The sequence below is a fragment of the Clupea harengus genome, chromosome 23 (genome assembly GCF_900700415.2).
Source record: "Clupea harengus chromosome 23, Ch_v2.0.2, whole genome shotgun sequence".
NCBI lineage: Eukaryota > Metazoa > Chordata > Actinopteri > Clupeiformes > Clupeidae > Clupea > Clupea harengus.
The window spans coordinates 12,025,145-12,043,733 of NC_045174.1; the positions used below are offsets into that span (position 1 = coordinate 12,025,145).

The 18,589-nt window shown below is 43.2% G+C and overlaps 1 protein-coding gene across 1 annotated transcript; it reads right to left on the minus strand.

Annotated features, from left to right (window-relative positions):
* Window positions 1–14,097: 14,097 nt before the first annotated feature.
* On the minus strand, window positions 14,098–18,293 carry rgrb (retinal G protein coupled receptor b). The gene is made up of 7 exons (XM_012833416.3): window positions 18,023–18,293; window positions 17,448–17,604; window positions 17,090–17,211; window positions 16,646–16,805; window positions 15,070–15,187; window positions 14,851–14,964; window positions 14,098–14,638 (listed from the first exon to the last, which is right to left on the minus strand). Exons 1-7 carry the CDS (start codon window positions 18,096–18,098, stop codon window positions 14,510–14,512), a joined length of 876 nt encoding a protein of 291 aa, XP_012688870.1. The 5' UTR covers window positions 18,099–18,293; the 3' UTR covers window positions 14,098–14,509.
* Between the last annotated feature and the right edge of the window lie 296 nt (window positions 18,294–18,589).

Consider the following 18,589-nt stretch of genomic DNA (forward strand, 5'->3'; position numbering starts at 1 on the left):
AATACAAATATCATTATGTTTCCTTGAGGCGAGGTTATGTAAGTCATTTTTCCATACCGATATATGAACGTGATAAAACTCTAACACAACTAAAGATGCAACGTCACGTTAGAATTACAATTTGTCGGACAGCTCCAATGTAGTCTGGTGAGTAGCTCTACCACTGGGGAAATGACACTTCATAACCTTGTGAACTAGTTGGCAGATATCTAGAAGGTTATATAATTTTTTGGGCTAAGTTGTAAACTTAGTTTCACAATTAAATCTAGAAGAGAGGTTTGTGACATTATTTTTTTTAGAATTAATGCTGTCCTTTCACTGTTTTTGTTACTGTACTGTCAGGTTTATCATGCTACAGTATTATAGCAGCCTATAATGCATTGCAGTGTCCTGATGCTATATCCATTGCTTTGTTCCCTCACCCTCCGTTTGAACATCAGAGAGAGGCTGGTCTGTGGACAAGCTGGCCAATTCCTCCACGTTACCAACCCCACTGAAATGAACCAACACACAAAAGAGACCTGAGAGAAATACTTCCACAGCAAAGCACAGCAAAGTACAACTTTTGTGGTTTAGAACAGTCCTAGTTCGAAATAGTCAGCATGGTGTCTGACCCATTGGGTTACTGTTCCTTTGATGGCATGAAGCCAATTAAGTTTCAGTTTTTCATGAATATTTCCCACTTACAGTGAAGCAAAGGCTGGAGTCTCCTCCAGGCTGAGGGGTAGGCCCAGAGCTGCCGCGATGCCCTTCGATTCCTTTTTATCTTCCCATTCAACAACTTTCGTGACACTTGCCGTGGATACAGGATCAGCTTTCCAAAATGTGGTTGGTTTCTTATTTGTGGCTGCATCCTCATCAACAGGTCTAGACTCAGTCACGAGGCTCTGCTGTGGGAGACATTCAGGTTAACTAAGAAATCAACTAAGTTAACTGAATACTCTAATTGTGATGACAATCACTTCCTTTGCCATGTTTCATTCCATTCAAAATAAAAAACTTTTCCATCTTTTTCCACAAATATTACAAATGTCATGCAGTAGGCCTACAGAACAGAAGCCTACTGAACCTACTGAAGGCCTTTTTAAGAAGGTACATTTCGAAACTCAGATATATATCGATTTGTGGCAGATTATCATAAATAGTCCTTCAATTTCCATGTTTTTTCAATTTGTAAAAACATTAGGATTCATTAGCCTATACCTCTGATGTTTTAGAGGACATGGTTGACGGGAGGTTTGGCTTTGTTTTAGAATGAGTGCTGAGCCGCCCACAGTTACTCCGATGATTGGAGAAGAGACAAGCTTCACAGCGACAGAAAAGAAGCTGAGGTCTTATGCCCACTACTAGCTCCGACCCGCGGAGATTTTAGTTGAATTTGTCACAATGTTGCGCTTAAACGCATAACCATGACGTAAACGAATCGTGACGTCACACACTACGCGCAATCCTATCAATCGTTTTTTTTCTCCACATAAATCCCCAAATGAAATTTGTGTTAAAATATACTTTTTGCCTCTGATCTCATTGGTGAGCAGCTCAGACATGTTGCATTCGAGACCGATTTCATAGGTAAACCCATCAATAGCCACTCGCCAAAGATTGCTCTCAGAAGCAATAATCATCTCCATTGTGCAACAGTCAGACTTACAGGTCATATTTTGAATAGCCTTAATTCTGATCCTCAATCCGATGTCTTTCAACTCAATCTTTTCATCTTTCATCTATGAAACACTCTGTTGCAGTTTGGTCATTTGTTGTATCACAGTGCCACCTCTAGGTTACGTAGGCGATAAGCAAGACATACTGGACAGAATCCAAGGACAGTAAAATTATGCTAAAGCGTCCTGGCCTGTACAGTACTTAAGTCTTTATAGTTGTAACAGTGGGCCCAGTGTAATTGCGTAATCCTACTAATAGACATACTTAATGTACGTCAGTGGTTCCCAATTTTTTCACAGCAGATCCCATTTTGACAATACGGAAAATCCCTCAATACTAATTACCTGTTTTATAATTAAAAATCGATGTTTGGATCGGTTCATGTTAAGCATGTCCGTTGTATTAACAATTAGGCTAGCTATCACTTGGTAACATACAGACTAAACGGTAGCCTACTCCCTAACCATGTCATGTAAGCAGTGCTGTAGTGGTAAAATTAGGGTAAACTATGAATTTTGGGATCAGACAGACCTCGACGCGATGCAACACGACCCGATGCAACACGACGCGAAGCAACGCAACACAAAGCGTCACGACTCTGTAAGGCTGTCCTGGCTATATTCCATTATTATATCAGTTAAAGTCATATTAAATCAATGACAGTGAATAGATGAGTTTGTAGTTTATTAAATTTCAAGAAAACAGTAAAGAAAAGTATGTGTAGGCCTCACAAAAATGAAGGGGGTGGTGGGGAGACAAAAGAAAGGACCTAAAAAAAATTAAGGCCTCTGGAAACAGGCCCAGGGTGATGACCTGAAAAGTTTAATATAAAAAGAAACCATGCTGCAATTAAACACTTCCCCTGTTCTTTAATCATTGGAAAACCTGCCTTGCAGGGGCGTGTTCTGGGGTTCATGGCTCTCCTGTGCTTCACCGTACTGTGTTGGATTGAACAAGCATGTTTTTTTTCACATTGAGAACTGACTTGTTTTCAAATAATATATGTTTCCAGTGTATTTCGCTTACAGGCTACTCTACACATTTCATGACTTCAAATAACGCATTGATTAAGCATATAGGCCTATTCAGTGAAGCAACAGCTTGGCTCCCCGCTCACGTTTCTCTGCGAGAGCACGGACGCGCGGTCAGTGGAGGCAGAGCCTCACCTGTCATCATGAAAGTAAAAAACAAATAACGATAAAATAAATATTAATATTTTAATTAAAATCGCTGAATTTGCGCATGTCCTGTTCAAACAGACAGGAGACAGCGAGACGGTGAGGCAGCGACGAGCTGTGCCTCATCTCAGATTGCGCAATCCCTCACAAACTGGGTTGAGCGCATGCGTAGAACCTATATAGCCTTGCTGATCTGACAAAAAACCTCTGCCTCAATGAAGGGAGCGTGCGAGAACCCACTTGTCGGGTTTATGCTTGTTCTGCTGTTGCTCTTCTTCTACACTTATATTTTACTTTGACCCCGAAAATGGAAGATTCTATAGCTAAGCTAAAATATTTCACTTAGCTATGTCTAACTGGCTTGCAAATAATCTGTCTACAATTTTCAATGAAATAGCCTTATCTGCAGCGATATGCCTTTATATATATCTATGGGCTAATCCACAACGTGTATGTGTTTATATACTTCCTGGGTCCTGATTGGTGTCGCCGCCACAGCCGCAAGTCACTGATTGGGGGTCACAGACCATAATACAGCGCAGATGAAAATGATTCAGACTACGGCATTTATATGTTCAACTATATGCAACTTAGTCTTAGGTGATTTAAAATGACACCAAATTTATTTAGGATTATTCCAACGGCAGAATACAAGGCGCAGGGAACTTTGAGGTGCGTAAACGCCACTTAGAGGTGCGTAAACGGTATTTAGAGGTGCGTAAATGCTATTTCCAAAATTCCAGAGGTGCGTAAACGGCGTTTACGTGCGTTTACCCTCCACTACAGCCCTGCATGTAAGTACAAAGTAGGCTATAAACTCATCACCAAATAGGTTAGTTACAGGTTACTATGCTGCAAGAGCACTACCACACTTAATTTGACTAGGGTTGTTTCTCGTTCTGTTCCCCCGCGCTCTGGGGAACATGTCCCACTCTTTGGGAACCACTGGTGTACCTAAACTTTGAGCCTTTGTCGCACTGTACAGTACAGTCTTCTGTATGTGATTACGGTTCCTTATCGCAGTTCACTGCGATAAAACAGAATGGTACATGACGTCAGTCATGGACCCAAATCGAAGCATTTATCCATTCACGCCTGAAAGGCCGCGATTCGTCTGCGCTTACTCCTGGGCCCGCCCCCTCAGGAGTCTATACATTCATCAGCGCAGCACGAATATATCCTCTTTGAAAAACTTCGCAAGACGAAGCCCCAGCTCCGAGTAAATCCTCTACGCCAGGGGTCTTCAACCTTTTTCAGCCCAAGGACCCCTTGGCTGAGAGAGACACTGAGCAGGGACCCCCACCCCCGCCGCCCCAAATTTGGGCCTGATATTTATATATTTTATTTGGAACTAAGTGTCAGTCACATACACACACACACACACACACACACACACACACACACACACACCCCTACACATGTTTGAACATAATTGCAAATCATCTGTGACACACAACTCGTTTCAATTTATTCTGTGTATTATTGACATTTTTTCTCCCTTACAGTTAGCCATCACATATTCAATTAGGGAGGGACAAAGAATTGAGTAGCTTGAGAAGCTTAAGTATGGATGAAATATCTCATACCTAGTGAGAGATCTGACGTTTGAGAATTCATCACTCATGTCTTTGGCAACAAGATTCTCCTTATGAAGCATGCAGTGCGTCATACATGGCTCTTGCACCGTCTGTGCACATCGTGACACATTTTGGTCAGGGTGTATCATGTTCACGGAAAAAATTGTTGATTACTTTGAAAATCTCTGAACTTGGTTTACGTCCAGGCAGCTGCTTACAGAATAGAAATTCCTTCTGCATCTCATTTTGGTCGACAAACCACACAAACGCTAAAAGCTGAGCGTCGTTTGACACATCGGTGGATTCAACTAATGCCTAATTGTAGTGCAAAAGAATCTGCCATTGGGAGTTTTGCGACTAGTAGTGCCCTCATATCAGCTGCCAATTCATCAATAGCATTGGGATGCTTTTCAGTTTTTTTACGTACTCATCCTTCCCAAACATCTAGCTGCTGGCAATATTAAACTTTCCGCAATTATGTATGGTCTGAGCGACACGTAATGCAACTTGATTCAGATAATTCACTGAATATTTACGTGTCTTCTCCCGTTTGCACTTTTGGCTGTTCATGGAAGGGGTGTTGGCATCCTCTGAAGGTAGGTCATCTGAACCGCCATCAGTGGTGTCTGACGTGGAGCTTTTGTTCCGAGAAATTACAAAACGATTGAGGCAGGTAACGTGTTTTGGCACCAGATAGCTAAATGTAGCTAAAAGTGCATATGTTGCCATGGTGATCAAATAATCGCGTGAAGACTCATGGGTAGCCTATGTATTATTTTTAACGAATAGAAAGCAATTTTTATGTTCTGTTTATGTTTATGTAGCCTATTGGACGTTTAAAATTTTTGGAAGAGGGAAAAAATGCTTCAGATGAAATAATTTGGCGGACCCCCTGCAGTACCTCCGCGGACCCCCTGGGGGTCGCGGACCCCCGGTTGAAGACCTCTGCTCTACGCTACCAAAGTCAAAGAGTTTTGTGTGCTTTGCTCTCTACGGGTTGGTGAGTTATTCGGGTTCTTTACCCTCACTAGCTCAGGGCGCTGCAAAATTCGTTGACTCAACTACATTTTGGAAGTAGTAGCCACTATCCTAGCTGCCTAGCTGGCTAAGTTTCTGACTAGCCTGCTAGCATTGCTAACAACGTGTTCGTTGCTAATAGTGTGCTTGTGTATTAATACTTTCTTCTACTTTGAGAACAAAGATGTCCAGACAATACTCCGACTGTGGGCATGTGCGGGTCAAAGGCGACCGCCACCGTCGGTGCGTGGCCTGCCTCGGCAGGACCCACGCAGAGGCGGCACTCTCAGGCGTCGACCCTGCCTGTGGCATCTGCGCTAGCTTGACGCTAGCCAAGGCTACGAAGCGCCTCGCGCTATGGGAGCGCATGGACGCTGAGAGGGCTGCACCGGCTCCATCCGGGGTTATTACCCTCGTAGGACCGAGTGCGCCCTCAGCCTTGGGCAACGTGTGTGCAAGCAGCCGCTTTACCGCCGCAGCTTCACCCGTCAGCCTCTCCCCGTCGCCGCCACCTGCCAGCCCAAGGGCTGCGGGCCGCAAGGCGGTGGAGCTGCCACCAGCCGAAGTCCTGCCTGAACTGGAGCTAGACTTCGGACTGGATGATGATAGTGTAGTGGCCAATTCTAAGTCTTAAACTATTTTCACAATCAGAAAGTCAAGACAAAGGACGTGTTGTTCCAACGGATTTACTGTAGTACATTAAGCCACAGCAAAGAGATGTATAACGGAAATAGATCTGCCGAATTACATTCGCGCCAACATCTTTAAAACCTAACCTGACACTCCCACTCCAGCCATGAATGGCTAACCCTGTAACCAATAATATCCTGACCTCTAACCTGACTCCATCCAATCGGAAAGCTTTCATGGTATACAATACCACACCCATTTTAACCTTAGGCTACACTCATTCAACAGGTATCTGATAAATCCATTCCTTATTCATATGAAAATATCCCACAATAGTCTGCTAGGCTACTCCGACGAGCACAGCTCGGACGCAGAAGCAATACAGACGAGTCAGGAGCGGGCGGAGGCGGAGCGGGCGCAGATCTAGGCTTAGACTCATTGACCATGAGCGGGTTAGTTCCCGACCGATTCAACTCAAAGCCCAGCCTGGCTGGCTGTGTGGTGAGTTGGCGCGCATGCGCAGTCTCACCATGGGTGCTAAGAACGATCACAAAGGGGTACGTGCTGCAATTCGTCCGTCCCCCACCGCCATTCCGCGGAGTGATCCAATCGGTGGTGCAGCATGGACAGTCTCACTTCCTACGGGAAGAGATAGTCTCCCTGCTCAGAAAAGAAGCAATAAGCGTAGTGCCTCCCGAGGAGGAAGCTTCAGGCTTCTACAGCCGTTATTTCCTGGTCCCCAAAAAGGACGGGAATTATCAGCCAATATTAGATCTACGTGTGTTGAACAAAGCACTCATGCCACTACGGTTCAGAATGCTGACCCCACGCCGGCTAGTGCAGTTCATAAGACCAAATGATTGGTTTATCACAAAAGACTTAAAAGACGCATATTTCCACGTTCCGATCCACCGCAGACATCGGAGATATCTGAGGTTTGCATTCGGAGGAATAGCGTACCAATTCAACGCACTCCCGTTCGGCTTAGCTCTGGCGCCGAGGGTTTTCACAAAGTGCGTAGAAGCAGCCATCGCCCCATTACGACTACGCGGTTTATGCTTATTCAATTATTTGTACGATTGGTTGATAGCTGCTCATTCAAAGGCTGCAGCGGTGCAGGATGGCCATCTAGTGGTGGCACACCTGCATCGACTGGGCTTTGTGATAAACAAGGGAAAAAGTGTTCTGTGCCCAAGCCAAACTACGCATTTCCTAGGCATGGTTCTGGACTCCACCTCCATGGAGGTCAGGCTGTCTCGAGAACGAATAAATGCCATCAAAACATGTGTGCGGCAATTCCGACTGGGACAGTCAGTCTCGTCGCTGTGCTGCCAACGCCTGTTGGGGATGATGGCGTCAGCCGCTATCGCGCTCCCGCTGGGGATGTTGCGTATGCGGCCGTTCCAGATATGGTACCTGTCTCTGAGGCTCAACGCAGTCACAGACAGGCACCGCAGGGTAACAGTGTCCTCCAGATGCAGGAGGGCCCTGACAATCTGGAGAGCCCCCTGGTTTCTCGCTGCGTCAGGCACTATGGGCATAGTGACGCGTTGCGTAGTAGTAACCACAGGCGCCTCCACCAAAGGGTGGGGAGCGGTCTGCGAGGGGAGAGGCGTGAACGGTCTCTGGTCTGCGACAGAGGCCGCGTCTCATATAGATGTGTTAGAACTGCAGACAGTAGTCCTGGCTCTACGACACTTTCTGCCCAGACTGAATGGTCAGCATGTGTTAGTGAGGACGGACAACACTGTGGCCTTGGCGTATATAAACCGTCAAGGCGGAGTGCGCTCCCAGTCACTGCACCATTGGGCGAACCGCCTGCTCCTGTGGGCAGCGATTCACGTCTTTTCCCTCAGGGCAGTTCATATTCCTCAACTCAACTACGGTGCGGACCTGTTATCGAGGGGCGACCCTCGAGCAGCAGACTGGTGTTTACACCCTCAGGTGATACAGCAGATCTGGATACGTTCAGGGCGCAGGTGGACCTGTTTGCGAACAGGCAGAATACCTGCTGCCCGCTCTGGTTCTCGCTAGGGGGCGACAACCCCCCACTGGGCATAGACGCGCTGGGCCACCAGTGGCCAGACCTGCGTCTATATGCTTTTCCCCCGATCCCGCTCCTCCAGCAGGTGCTGTGCAGGGTAGCGGACGAGGGCAGGGAATTGATATTGATAGCCCCCCACTGGCCCAATCAGCCGTGGGCGGCGGATCTATTCAATATGTCAGTGCAACAGCCCTGGGAGCTGCCTCTACAGAGAGACCTCCTAAGGCAGGCGCACAGGACAGTGTGGCACCCCCATCCGGAGTGGTGGCGTCTCAGGGCCTGGCACCTGAAAGGTGCAGGCTCATAGCGTCAGGCTTATCGGATGCGGTGGTGGCTACGATACAGAGTGCCCGAGCGGTGTCGACACGGGCTCTGTATACGCTGAAGTGGCGCAGTTTTGAACGATGGTGGAGCATGACCCCATTAACTGCGCGCTGGGCGTTATACTAGAATTCCTACAGCAGTTGTTTGATGAGGGGAAGGCGGCTTCCACTCTCAAGGTGTACCTGGCAGCCATTTCAGCCTGCCACGCAGGCATTAATGGCAGAACCTCTAGGAGGGCAAAGGCTTGAATAAAGTTGGTGTGTGTGATTGGCTGCCACTGTACTATCACGCGGGAATGTATAGGGTCCCATTCTGTTATATCGCAGTGAACTGCAATAAGGAACGTCTCGGTTACTTACGTAACCTCGGTTCCTTAAGCAGGAACCAGATACAACAAGTTTGGCGTGTACAGTGTTACCTTGGTTTGATACTTCTTGCTCAGTTTTTCTTTCCAAGGATATACTTGTGCTGCGCTGATGAATTTATAGACTCCTGAGGGGGCGGGCCCAGGAGTAAGCGCAGACTGAATGGATAAATGCTTCGATTTGGGTCCATGACTGACGTCATGTACCATTCTGTTATATCTGGTTCCTGCTTAAGGAACCGAGGTTACGTAAGTAACCGAGACGTTCTGTGTTCCATATGGTGTAGAACACAAAGATGGCCTTTCTGGGGTTGTAGTAGCTTAAGTAAGATGATGCTATACAGGATTCCTGGCTGACTTATGGCTGTAAGCTGTAGACACAACATTACCATGAAGTTTATCATTTAGAGCGTTTGGCTCACATATATAGTCACGCGTACGTGCGCACACAGACACGCTGATAACCACTGTAAGCATCGCATGCACACTTATGTACATGTGCGCACTTTACCACGAGAGGGCGCCGTTCTGCATTACTTAGGTTTCGGGTAATGGAATTGCTTGGGTGGGTTGTAAGTACTTTCAACATCACATAAATCATGAAACAGATCTGTCGTAGTGACTGAGTTTGTTTCTCTTTTCAAGATCTGGGAGCAATGAAACTCCAACAAGACGTATCAGTTATACCTTTCAAAAATGCTTACAAAGATGCAACAAACATTGACTTTCACTGCGGCACTGCAGGGATTTTGCAATGAACAATCTGTATAATTGCTATAAAATGAGGAATGTAAATTATATTGATTGGCATACTGTTTATGTTATATGCTTATTGAACATTGTATTTACTGATGAATAAAATGTATCCAAAAAGCTCAAATGACTGCAGAGGCTCAGCTATGTAACATGTACATTAAAAGCTATGTGGATGTACAGCTATGTAAATGTACAGGACCCACATAAACTGAGATACAGGTAAAAATGTGGGAAATATTATTGATTATTATTCTGTATATTTGCAGCTACTGTTAACTCTGGAAAATCAGGAGTAATATCACAAACTCTGTCACTACTACTGCATCTGAGACCATTAATGATAGTAATAACAATAATGATAATTGAAACAGAATTGAAACATAGGAAGACAGTTAATTTTGCTCTGCCGATAATGCCTTTTTAATCCGTCAACACATAGAGGGATTAGACATGGCTCACCAGAGAGCCCCATTTCATTAACGAGAAGGGCGGTCACCCTGGCACTTGGGAAATTAAAGGGGACACCTGATGGTCTGCCTGGCCACAATCAGTGACCCACCTATGTCAGTGCAAGAGTAAACAGCTATTACTAAATATTCACCTCAGACAAACTCTAACACCAACTTCTCTTCACTTTGTATGTCCCCTGAATTCACACTCTACATTAACACTAGTAAGTGCTAAATGGCTCAGTGGCAAATGTGTCTTTTTTTGCATCACTTGAATTCACAAAGGTAGCTGTTCATGAAGTTTGTACCAGTCAAAACTAGACAATGTACATGAGAAGAGAAAGAGAGAAAAAGAGAGAGAGAGAGACAGAGCTGTCAGCGTCTATCTATCCTAGAACTCCAGTGTGAGTGTTGGGTGTTGATAAATTAGAGCAGGAAGCGCGGAAGAGCAGTGACGCAGATATGATTTAATCCAGATTTATTGTATGCCCTCAATCCCTTCAAAATGATCTCTTCAAAAAGAGCCATAACAGAGGTGGCTTCTGTTCATAATGCAAGTAAAAACTTCACATGCATAAATATGTAGGATCACAGGCACCAAATGGATTGTAGTATATCAAGCGAAACACATAACATACACAATTTTTCTCTGTCGTTTAGTAAATGTGTATGTGGTGTTGTGTTTCACTTTTCATCCATTGCTGTGTTCATGTGAGGCTATAGGGAGGGCTGAATGTTTACTAACTCCAACGTTCGACCTCCGATGATCTTCTCTGACCTTTGGACTGGCTGCGTGTGTCAGAAATCCAAAAGTGCTGAGTAATCAAAGGAGATGACAGCTATGCGTAGAGGGCAACAGTCTGTGTTTTTAGATACAGCCGGTTTAACAGCTTAACAGCTGTTTTATGAAATTGCAGAATACATACAGCATACTAATAACTGTGAAGAATAAGTTTAGTATGTTAAACTATGAGTTTTTGTGTGTACATTTGGGACACCCCTAAAATGCCATGCTCATGCAAAAACTCTCAGGACACATAGAGTTGTTATCAGTGTGAAATTAAATTACAAAACAGAAAAAGGGTGTGTTGATGGCTTGACATGACTGCCAAATTTGCCTATTAAACCGAACCAACCACACAGACCTACAACGAGGTAGCACTGTCAGGTGTCAATGCGTAGTCTCTTACTATGAAAACCATATCAGACCAAAATGAGTTTACCGAACCTTATCCCAAGCAAAAATGAAGATAACAAGATTTGATGATCACAAGATTTTCGAGCTGCACGGGGAAGGAAAGCAGATTCTAAAAACTAATGGGGGCCCATGAAGAGGGCCTGAGAGCCACTCGCTGCCAGTCTGCAACCAGTGCAGACATCTGTGACACAGGGGCCCCTGCTGCCGTGTGTTTGTTCCTTTCAAACTAACATCCTTTATGTTTCTTTCTGTATTTAACTTGTGCCTGTAACAATTACAGATGAGGTTCATCTCGATAAAGCAAACAAGGTATTATACGCACTCAGGTTTTAATTATTTCTATTCATTATTTAAATAAATCAATTCTTATATTGAATCACTTCCCATTGCTTTTAAATGTATAAGGAACCAATGATGAATACTGTCAAGGTTCATGCAACACTGAGTATTAGGGTAGGCTATAAGCCTAAAATAAGTATTTCATTAAATCTGACTCTGAAATGTTGTCTGAATGTTGTCATGGAGTTATACTCTTTGATTATCCTGTGCATAGTTAGGAAAGATATATACAATCAGTGGCGGTTTGGAGACCCTTCTTTGTAACTTCATTATTGTTGACATTAATCAGTACAAGAAATTAGGATTGTTAATGCATAATACCAATATTATTTTCAGGAAAAAAAAACTTTGGGAGCCTCCCATTAAAATGCACCATCCCAGAGTAAATACAAATATTACCATAAAAGGTCTGTGTTGTTACTGTTTCAACAATTTAAATGTTAACAATGTTTCTCTGATATGCCCCATTCTTTCAAATTATTATTAGTAGTAGTAGTAGTAGTATTTGTGTGAATTTGTGTGTCACTTTGAATAAGGGTATCTGCTAAATACACAAACCCTATCCTATCCTAACCTTAATTACTGTATGTGTTGTGATCTCCATTGCAGGTTCAGAGGAATCCAAGTCTAATTTAGCCCTAGGTTTCTGAGAGAGTGAGAGAAGAGATAAAGAGAGAGAGAGAGAGAGAGAGAGAGAGAGAGAGATTCAATTAGATCACTTGCACTGACCTATTCCAGCCTGTTCTTATTTAGCCAGGGCAGGCAGGGTATAGTTGTCAAGGAAAGTTTGATTCTTAAAAGCTGCAGGAAGGTAATCTGTAGGATTGGACTAAACCTCCAGGGATAAAATGAACATGAGGTGGTGTGTGTATTTGTATGTGCCTCACTGGAAGTCTGTGTGACTCTTTATTGTTTTCACAATATCTTAGTTTCTTTCATTCCTATAGTATGTTTTATATTTGTGTACTTGTTGACAGATATTGAGAAAAAAGCAGGCCTGTTGACAAACCAATCCATCAATCAATAAAACCAATGCTTACCGTATCTATCTGCATCTGTGTTTATATTATAGTCTTGGAAAGACTATTTGTGTATTCAGTTAGTCTTTCCTTGCAATGTTATCACTGTGGGAATAACTGAGAGGTTCTTAGTGTTTGTGGCCAAATAAAAACCCATTTGATATTGAGTAAATCTCAGTACAGCTAACATGGATTAGCCTTCATCTAGCTGTCATATTTATTTTAATTTTAACTTATTTTACTATAGCTGTCATTGTTAAGTCCAAGGTTTTTTTTATCTCTATATGATATGAAAACCAGCACTGTGATAACATATTATAAAATGTAGTTCGATGGCACTGCATTTTTCTGGTGAATAGAAGCAGAAGAGGCATGCATCCCATGAAAGTTTCAGGTAGATAAAGTACTTTGTGTCAACAGTGCTTAGAGAAGTCATTCATACTGCAGCTATGATTGCGGATGGGTTGCTTTGAAACATTGGCAGTTCTTAGTACGTGGTGTGGCTAAATCTGGTTGTTGTTGTTGTTGACATGTGAGCTGTCATTGCCGTCATAAGCTTGGTGTGTTAGGTATGCCAGGTCCAGGTGAGACCAGGAATGGCCTCCTTGTCTAGTGGGAGGACCTCACCTGTTAACTCCTGGCCTAAGTCCATGCCCCAGGGGTTACCGTGGCAACCTTGTGGATTATCACATGGCCTCCCAACGTTTTTAGCCCCAATAAATACGTCACACGCCCTCCCCTGTCGATTAAGCATCCTCACTCGTCATCAGGTTTTACAAACAAACAGTTTGATGATTGACCAAGTAAATAGCTGGAGAAATGTACCCTTATCAGCACGTGACACTGCAAACTATGACTGACTACTTTTCTGGGACGTAATTGCAATAGAAAATGATCTTAGCCAAGTTACCATTTTACTTCACTGATCGTTTGATGAGAGTACATTTATACTGAAATACGGAGAAGGTGCGTAGTTCACAAAGCAGATCACTATAAACCTGCCTCATCCTCTGTGCTCCCTCATCAGAAGTGAACCGTTTACCTAACAGTCCACCAGGTCACACGGGGGATAGAGAATATTACCTAATACAGAGAAGGCATCTTCGTCAGCCCTAAGGTTAGCCATGCACTCTTACATAAGCTGGAAGAAAAATCTCCTTGGGAGAGAGCAAGGCCGGTTAATCTGCATAGAGAGTTGGCCTTTGCATGAGATGGCAAATAGCCATGAGTGTGTCAGACAGACAAGCAGTCAGAGGTGCCAATGAGTTAGATGGCTGGCACACAGGTGCCAATGAGTTAGATGGCTGGCACACAGGTGCCAATGAGTTAGATGGCTGGCACACAGGTGCCAATGAGTTAGATGGCTGGCACACAGGTGCCAATGAGTTAGATGGCTGGCACACTAGCCTGGAAATGTCAAAGACTTGAGGGAAGAGCTCAGCCAGTGGGCATCCAAAAATAAGGGACTACTTCTCTATTGTTAGACCAAGAATTGAATTGCGCTGGTTCGCTGAATGCAACTGCACACACAATTATCCAGTGGAATTAAACAGTGGCATTTATTTTATAAAAATCCACTACAACATATTTTTTTAGAGAGGTAAACGTATGGATGGCACAGGGGAAAGGGGGCTTTGAAACAAATCAGTTATTTTAGAAGTCAAAGTAACTGGCCTGTTGCAGGAGTGATTGAACTACCATGCCCCAAAACAGCTCTTCACCTTCAGTTACTGGACAGCATAGGCCTCCAGCAGAGAGTGGTGAGGAAAAGCAACATCTATCACCAAAAGACACAAGCACTCTGCTACACATCAAACATCTCCAGCTCTGATTGAAAATATGCCTTGACTTCCTCTTATCTTTACACACGTGGAACTCTTCCAAATTGGAATCTATTTGTGATTGGGATCGACACTGTTTGCATGTAGTCACAGTGGATGAAGCTGCATTTTTTATTTCCTCTTGTCGACGACCTTCTGTCCGGTCAGGAACCGCCAGATGCCACCTCTGTAGGCTTCATTGCCAAATGAGTACAGAATGGCGTTGAATATTGGGGATGTCTTAGCCAACACAGGAAGCACCTAAGACAGAAGACACATTTTCTCATTGAAAGAACCCATGGAGTTTTCTCTTAAACATGAACATTGATTAATCACTAGAGACAAAACCTTGTAAGTGATCCACCCATTGTAACCGGATTTATGAACTGCTGCCGTGTCATTTTAGCCTGCAGTGCTTAGGTGTTCACTTTTTTAATGTCAACAGTTTATTAACGATGAGGAACTTTTCTTACCATCCTTAGCTTCGGTGAGACCAATTTGGCATTCTCTACACAGGCATACATGCACATGGCCACATACGGGCCCCAGGTCAACAGCAGTGTCCTCACTGGAATAGTGGTGTTGAACTGAAAGTAACGAAAATATAAGTCATCTTGTGAAACACAGCTGGTGTTTATAAGGGTCATAGTACAGAAACTTTTAAATAACTTTAAACCATTGGAGCTCTGTACCCTATATTTGTGAGTCTTCTTGAAATATGCGTAGATGGTGCTATAGGAACTCTGCATCATCATCATTGGGAAGACGAAGTAGAAGACGGATATAGTGAGCATGTAGGTAATGTAGTTCCTAAGGAAGAAAGTAGACAAATGTGCTTTATTTTCACAAGAGTGCCACAAGAGAATTTGAATTTGAGAGCAGTAGCATGGCTAATACAGTTGACAGGAACCATACAAGTTTCCCTCTGCTGTCAACTGCCAACATTTTAGCAAACACAACGGATATAGTCCTAATTTCAATAACGGGCAACTGGCGACGAGCAAAGTCCGTCATGAACTAAAGTTGTCGTGTGGCGTGTGGGAGTATTGCGCTGACCCACCCATGTTTGCCCTTAGGATCTTGCTTGTTGCCAGTTGCCCATCAATGAAATAAGGACCCAATGTCACTTATTTCCAGTTCCTTCTGAGGACCCTGACAAGGCTGTAAGGTGCCAGCGAGCTGGTGGTCTGGAGCAGCAAGATGCTTATTCAAATAACAGCTAGTAACATCATCCACCAAAACCGAATTATTTATTCATTTCTGATTGGACAAGAGGCAGTCCATGAGTGGGGATATCCTGGGACAACCCCACTTTGACCGCTAGTAATCACTGCCTGCTGATCTAAAAAAAAGTATTGCTCGGCAATACTCGACTCTGTCAGCTTCACTCAGGTTGGTACACATTTTTGGCGTGGAGAATAAATAGACAAAATTGAAAGAAACTAAATAAAACACAATCTGGTGTCTTCAAACTCAATTATTCGGAAGTAGAACTGTTGTATAAAAGCAATATGACACTAGTGTTCTTTGGGTTGGTAAAGGATATCCCCATTGCTTTGATTACCTGTGGCACTCGGCACTCAGCCTATGGAAAAATCACAGCCATGGGGATACCCCCTGAACCCCACGAACACAAGTGTCATATTGCTTAAACATTTCATAGTCCCTGATATATTTCTACTTCTTGTCTGTTATTGATTTGCAAAAGCAGAGAAGGTTCAATTTATGTGATCACTATACTGCTCCTTACACTCCAAACTTTGTATTTCCATCTTGCATCAACCCCACTAATTCAATAAGGAAAATGGATTAATCAGCACAGCAATATGTGGAGTTTGCAGAGCCAAGTCTGCTAAGAGTAAGGTAATGTTTGAAATCTTTTTCTTCAAACCATTTACTGCGATGGTCAAAGGCTGATCTACTTAAAATACCTCAAAGCACGGTAGGGGAAAACAGGATTGAGTAATTTGGAAGGCTGTCTGAGAACACACTAGAAAGCACAGTTACTTTTTAAGGATCTGCCCAAGACATCTTTTACTAAACTTTCCAGGTTGTTATGTTTCATTTCTATTTCTGATTTAACCACTGCATATTCCTAATTAGTAATTTTCACTACACTTATTTATCCATTCGTTACTTCTCATGTTTTCATTTTTGTAAAGAACCTTATGCTGCAAGTTTCACATGAGAAAGTAGTACTACGAGTAGTAGCAGTAGTAGTAGTAGTAATACTAGCAGTACAGGTAATGAGAGATTGGTAGGCTCTACCTGTCTCCTTTGGTGTAGTCCAGCGTACAGCAGGTCTTCATTGGCTCAAAGTCAAACTCCCCCCAGCCAAAAGAGGGCAGAGGGAAAGATGCCCAGAAGATGGCAAATACCCAAACCATGACACACATGGTTCCAGAGGTGGCCCAGAACAACGGCTGATCTGTGAGGGGTACACAACATTATCTTTAAAAATAATAATAATAATAATAATCTTTCCCACATTAGCCTACATCTCTGACTACTTTACAGCCATCTTTGAGATAGAAATACAGCAAATAAAATGACATGGTTATAAGTCTTGTAAAGTAGATTGTAGCTTGATCAGATCAGATGTTAAATGTTTACACTGAATGTGTTTACATCGTAATTCACATCTTCATTAGACCCTTTCCAGTTCTTTCAGTCTATACCACAGGAATGAAAACTTTGTGTGGTGATACTCACTGGTGCAGTAATAGTGATACTTATCCCATGAAATCAATGCAATAAGGGTGATAGCTGCATAAATGGAAATCAGGCCCTCAAAGCCGTGATTGATGCATCCCTCCTGACCAAAGGGCCAGACCCTGTTGCAAAAATGTGTGGGTTAAATCGGGGTCAGTTAACTATCTCTATTATCAGAGTCAGAAAATCTGCTCTGGGTAGACAAAAAACTTTTTCTGATGGAACACATTCATAATTTTTCATAATTATCATTAAACACACTTCTTATTTACCCATCAACATGTACATCCTAAGTTATAAGTCTCTGCTATGTTCAATAGAAAAATAAGTGAAAGGGGATCATGATGGACATCTGTACCTCATATAGCTGGCATAGGCGGCAATGAGGCCGTTCACATTGAGCATAAGGTCAGCAATATTCAGATTGAACACTAAGAAGTTGCTTGGCGTTCGCTGCTCCCTAACTAGCAAGAAAGACAGCGCTGCTATCGAGTTCAGAAAAAAACCCAGAAGGCCTGTATGGAATAAGCAAATGCACAAAATGTCATTAGAGTTAGAACATGACAGAACACTTATGCAGGAACATAATTTTAGGTCAGTGACGCAATGAAGAGTGAGACAGGTATCAAAAGCTTTAAAACGTAGTCAAATTGCAATTGGGACTCTCACTGGTGCTAATGATATACCGGTATCTAATATATCGCTGTTGCCTATATTCTTGCGTTGTTTGATAAGATCAGATGTTACAATCTTAAAGTCAAATGCAAAAGCTGCGACAAATTCTCCATTTCTGTTTGATATTGAATCTCTTCATCTAACGTTACCGTTTTACCTGGACTACCTTAACCTTTTCCCTAGGATGCTTGTAGCCTAGTAGCTTTCCTTAAAGACAGTTATCTCTGCGCGTGCCCCTCTGCACATGACAACACTTACCCTCAACAAGTAGAGCAGTGCCGAATGCAAACATATCGAAATCATTGAACCCCTCCGGTAAGGTATATGCCGCCATTTTTTAATAGTTTGAATTCTCCCAAGTATTGGTTTGTGTCTTCAACTTTAATTTAGAAGCTCTGGACGTTTTGAAGCTCAAGACTTTATAGGGTCTGTTTCACGTGATAGGGCGTAGAGGGTCTTAATCTGGTAAACCTCCTTTGAATCCCCCAAAGAATTTCCTAATACTCAGTACTAACCAGCGGCCCGAACCAAATAAACCTTCAGACACTAGCATGCTTTCGTTGCGCAAGTTTTTGCAATTGAGGCTCCACTGCCGGAATGCGCCATTCTTGCGCAGACACGAATTTTCCATGTTTGCTTGTTGCTGTGAGAAGATGTTTGGATATTGAGAATGATCATTTTTGCTTTATAGGATATAGGAAGAATATAGGTTCCCTGGTTTTGCCTTCAGGAGGCTGTTATTTTTAATGAATGAAAATTTTCTAGACGGTTGAATTTGGCTATTCGTTGGGCTCACTGGTGTATGATAATCCATTGTAGATTATA

Coding starts and splice junctions, on each gene's coding strand:
- rgrb (XM_012833416.3), bottom strand. CDS start 18,098: ATGGCGGCATATACCTTACCGGAGGGGTTCAATGATTTCGATATGTTT. Junction 17,605..18,022: donor CACTGCTCTACTTGTTGAGG/GTAAGTGTTGTC, acceptor TATTCCATACAG/GCCTTCTGGGTTTTTTTCTG. Junction 15,188..16,645: donor GACTACACCAAAGGAGACAG/GTAGAGCCTACC, acceptor TTTCTTCCTTAG/GAACTACATTACCTACATGC.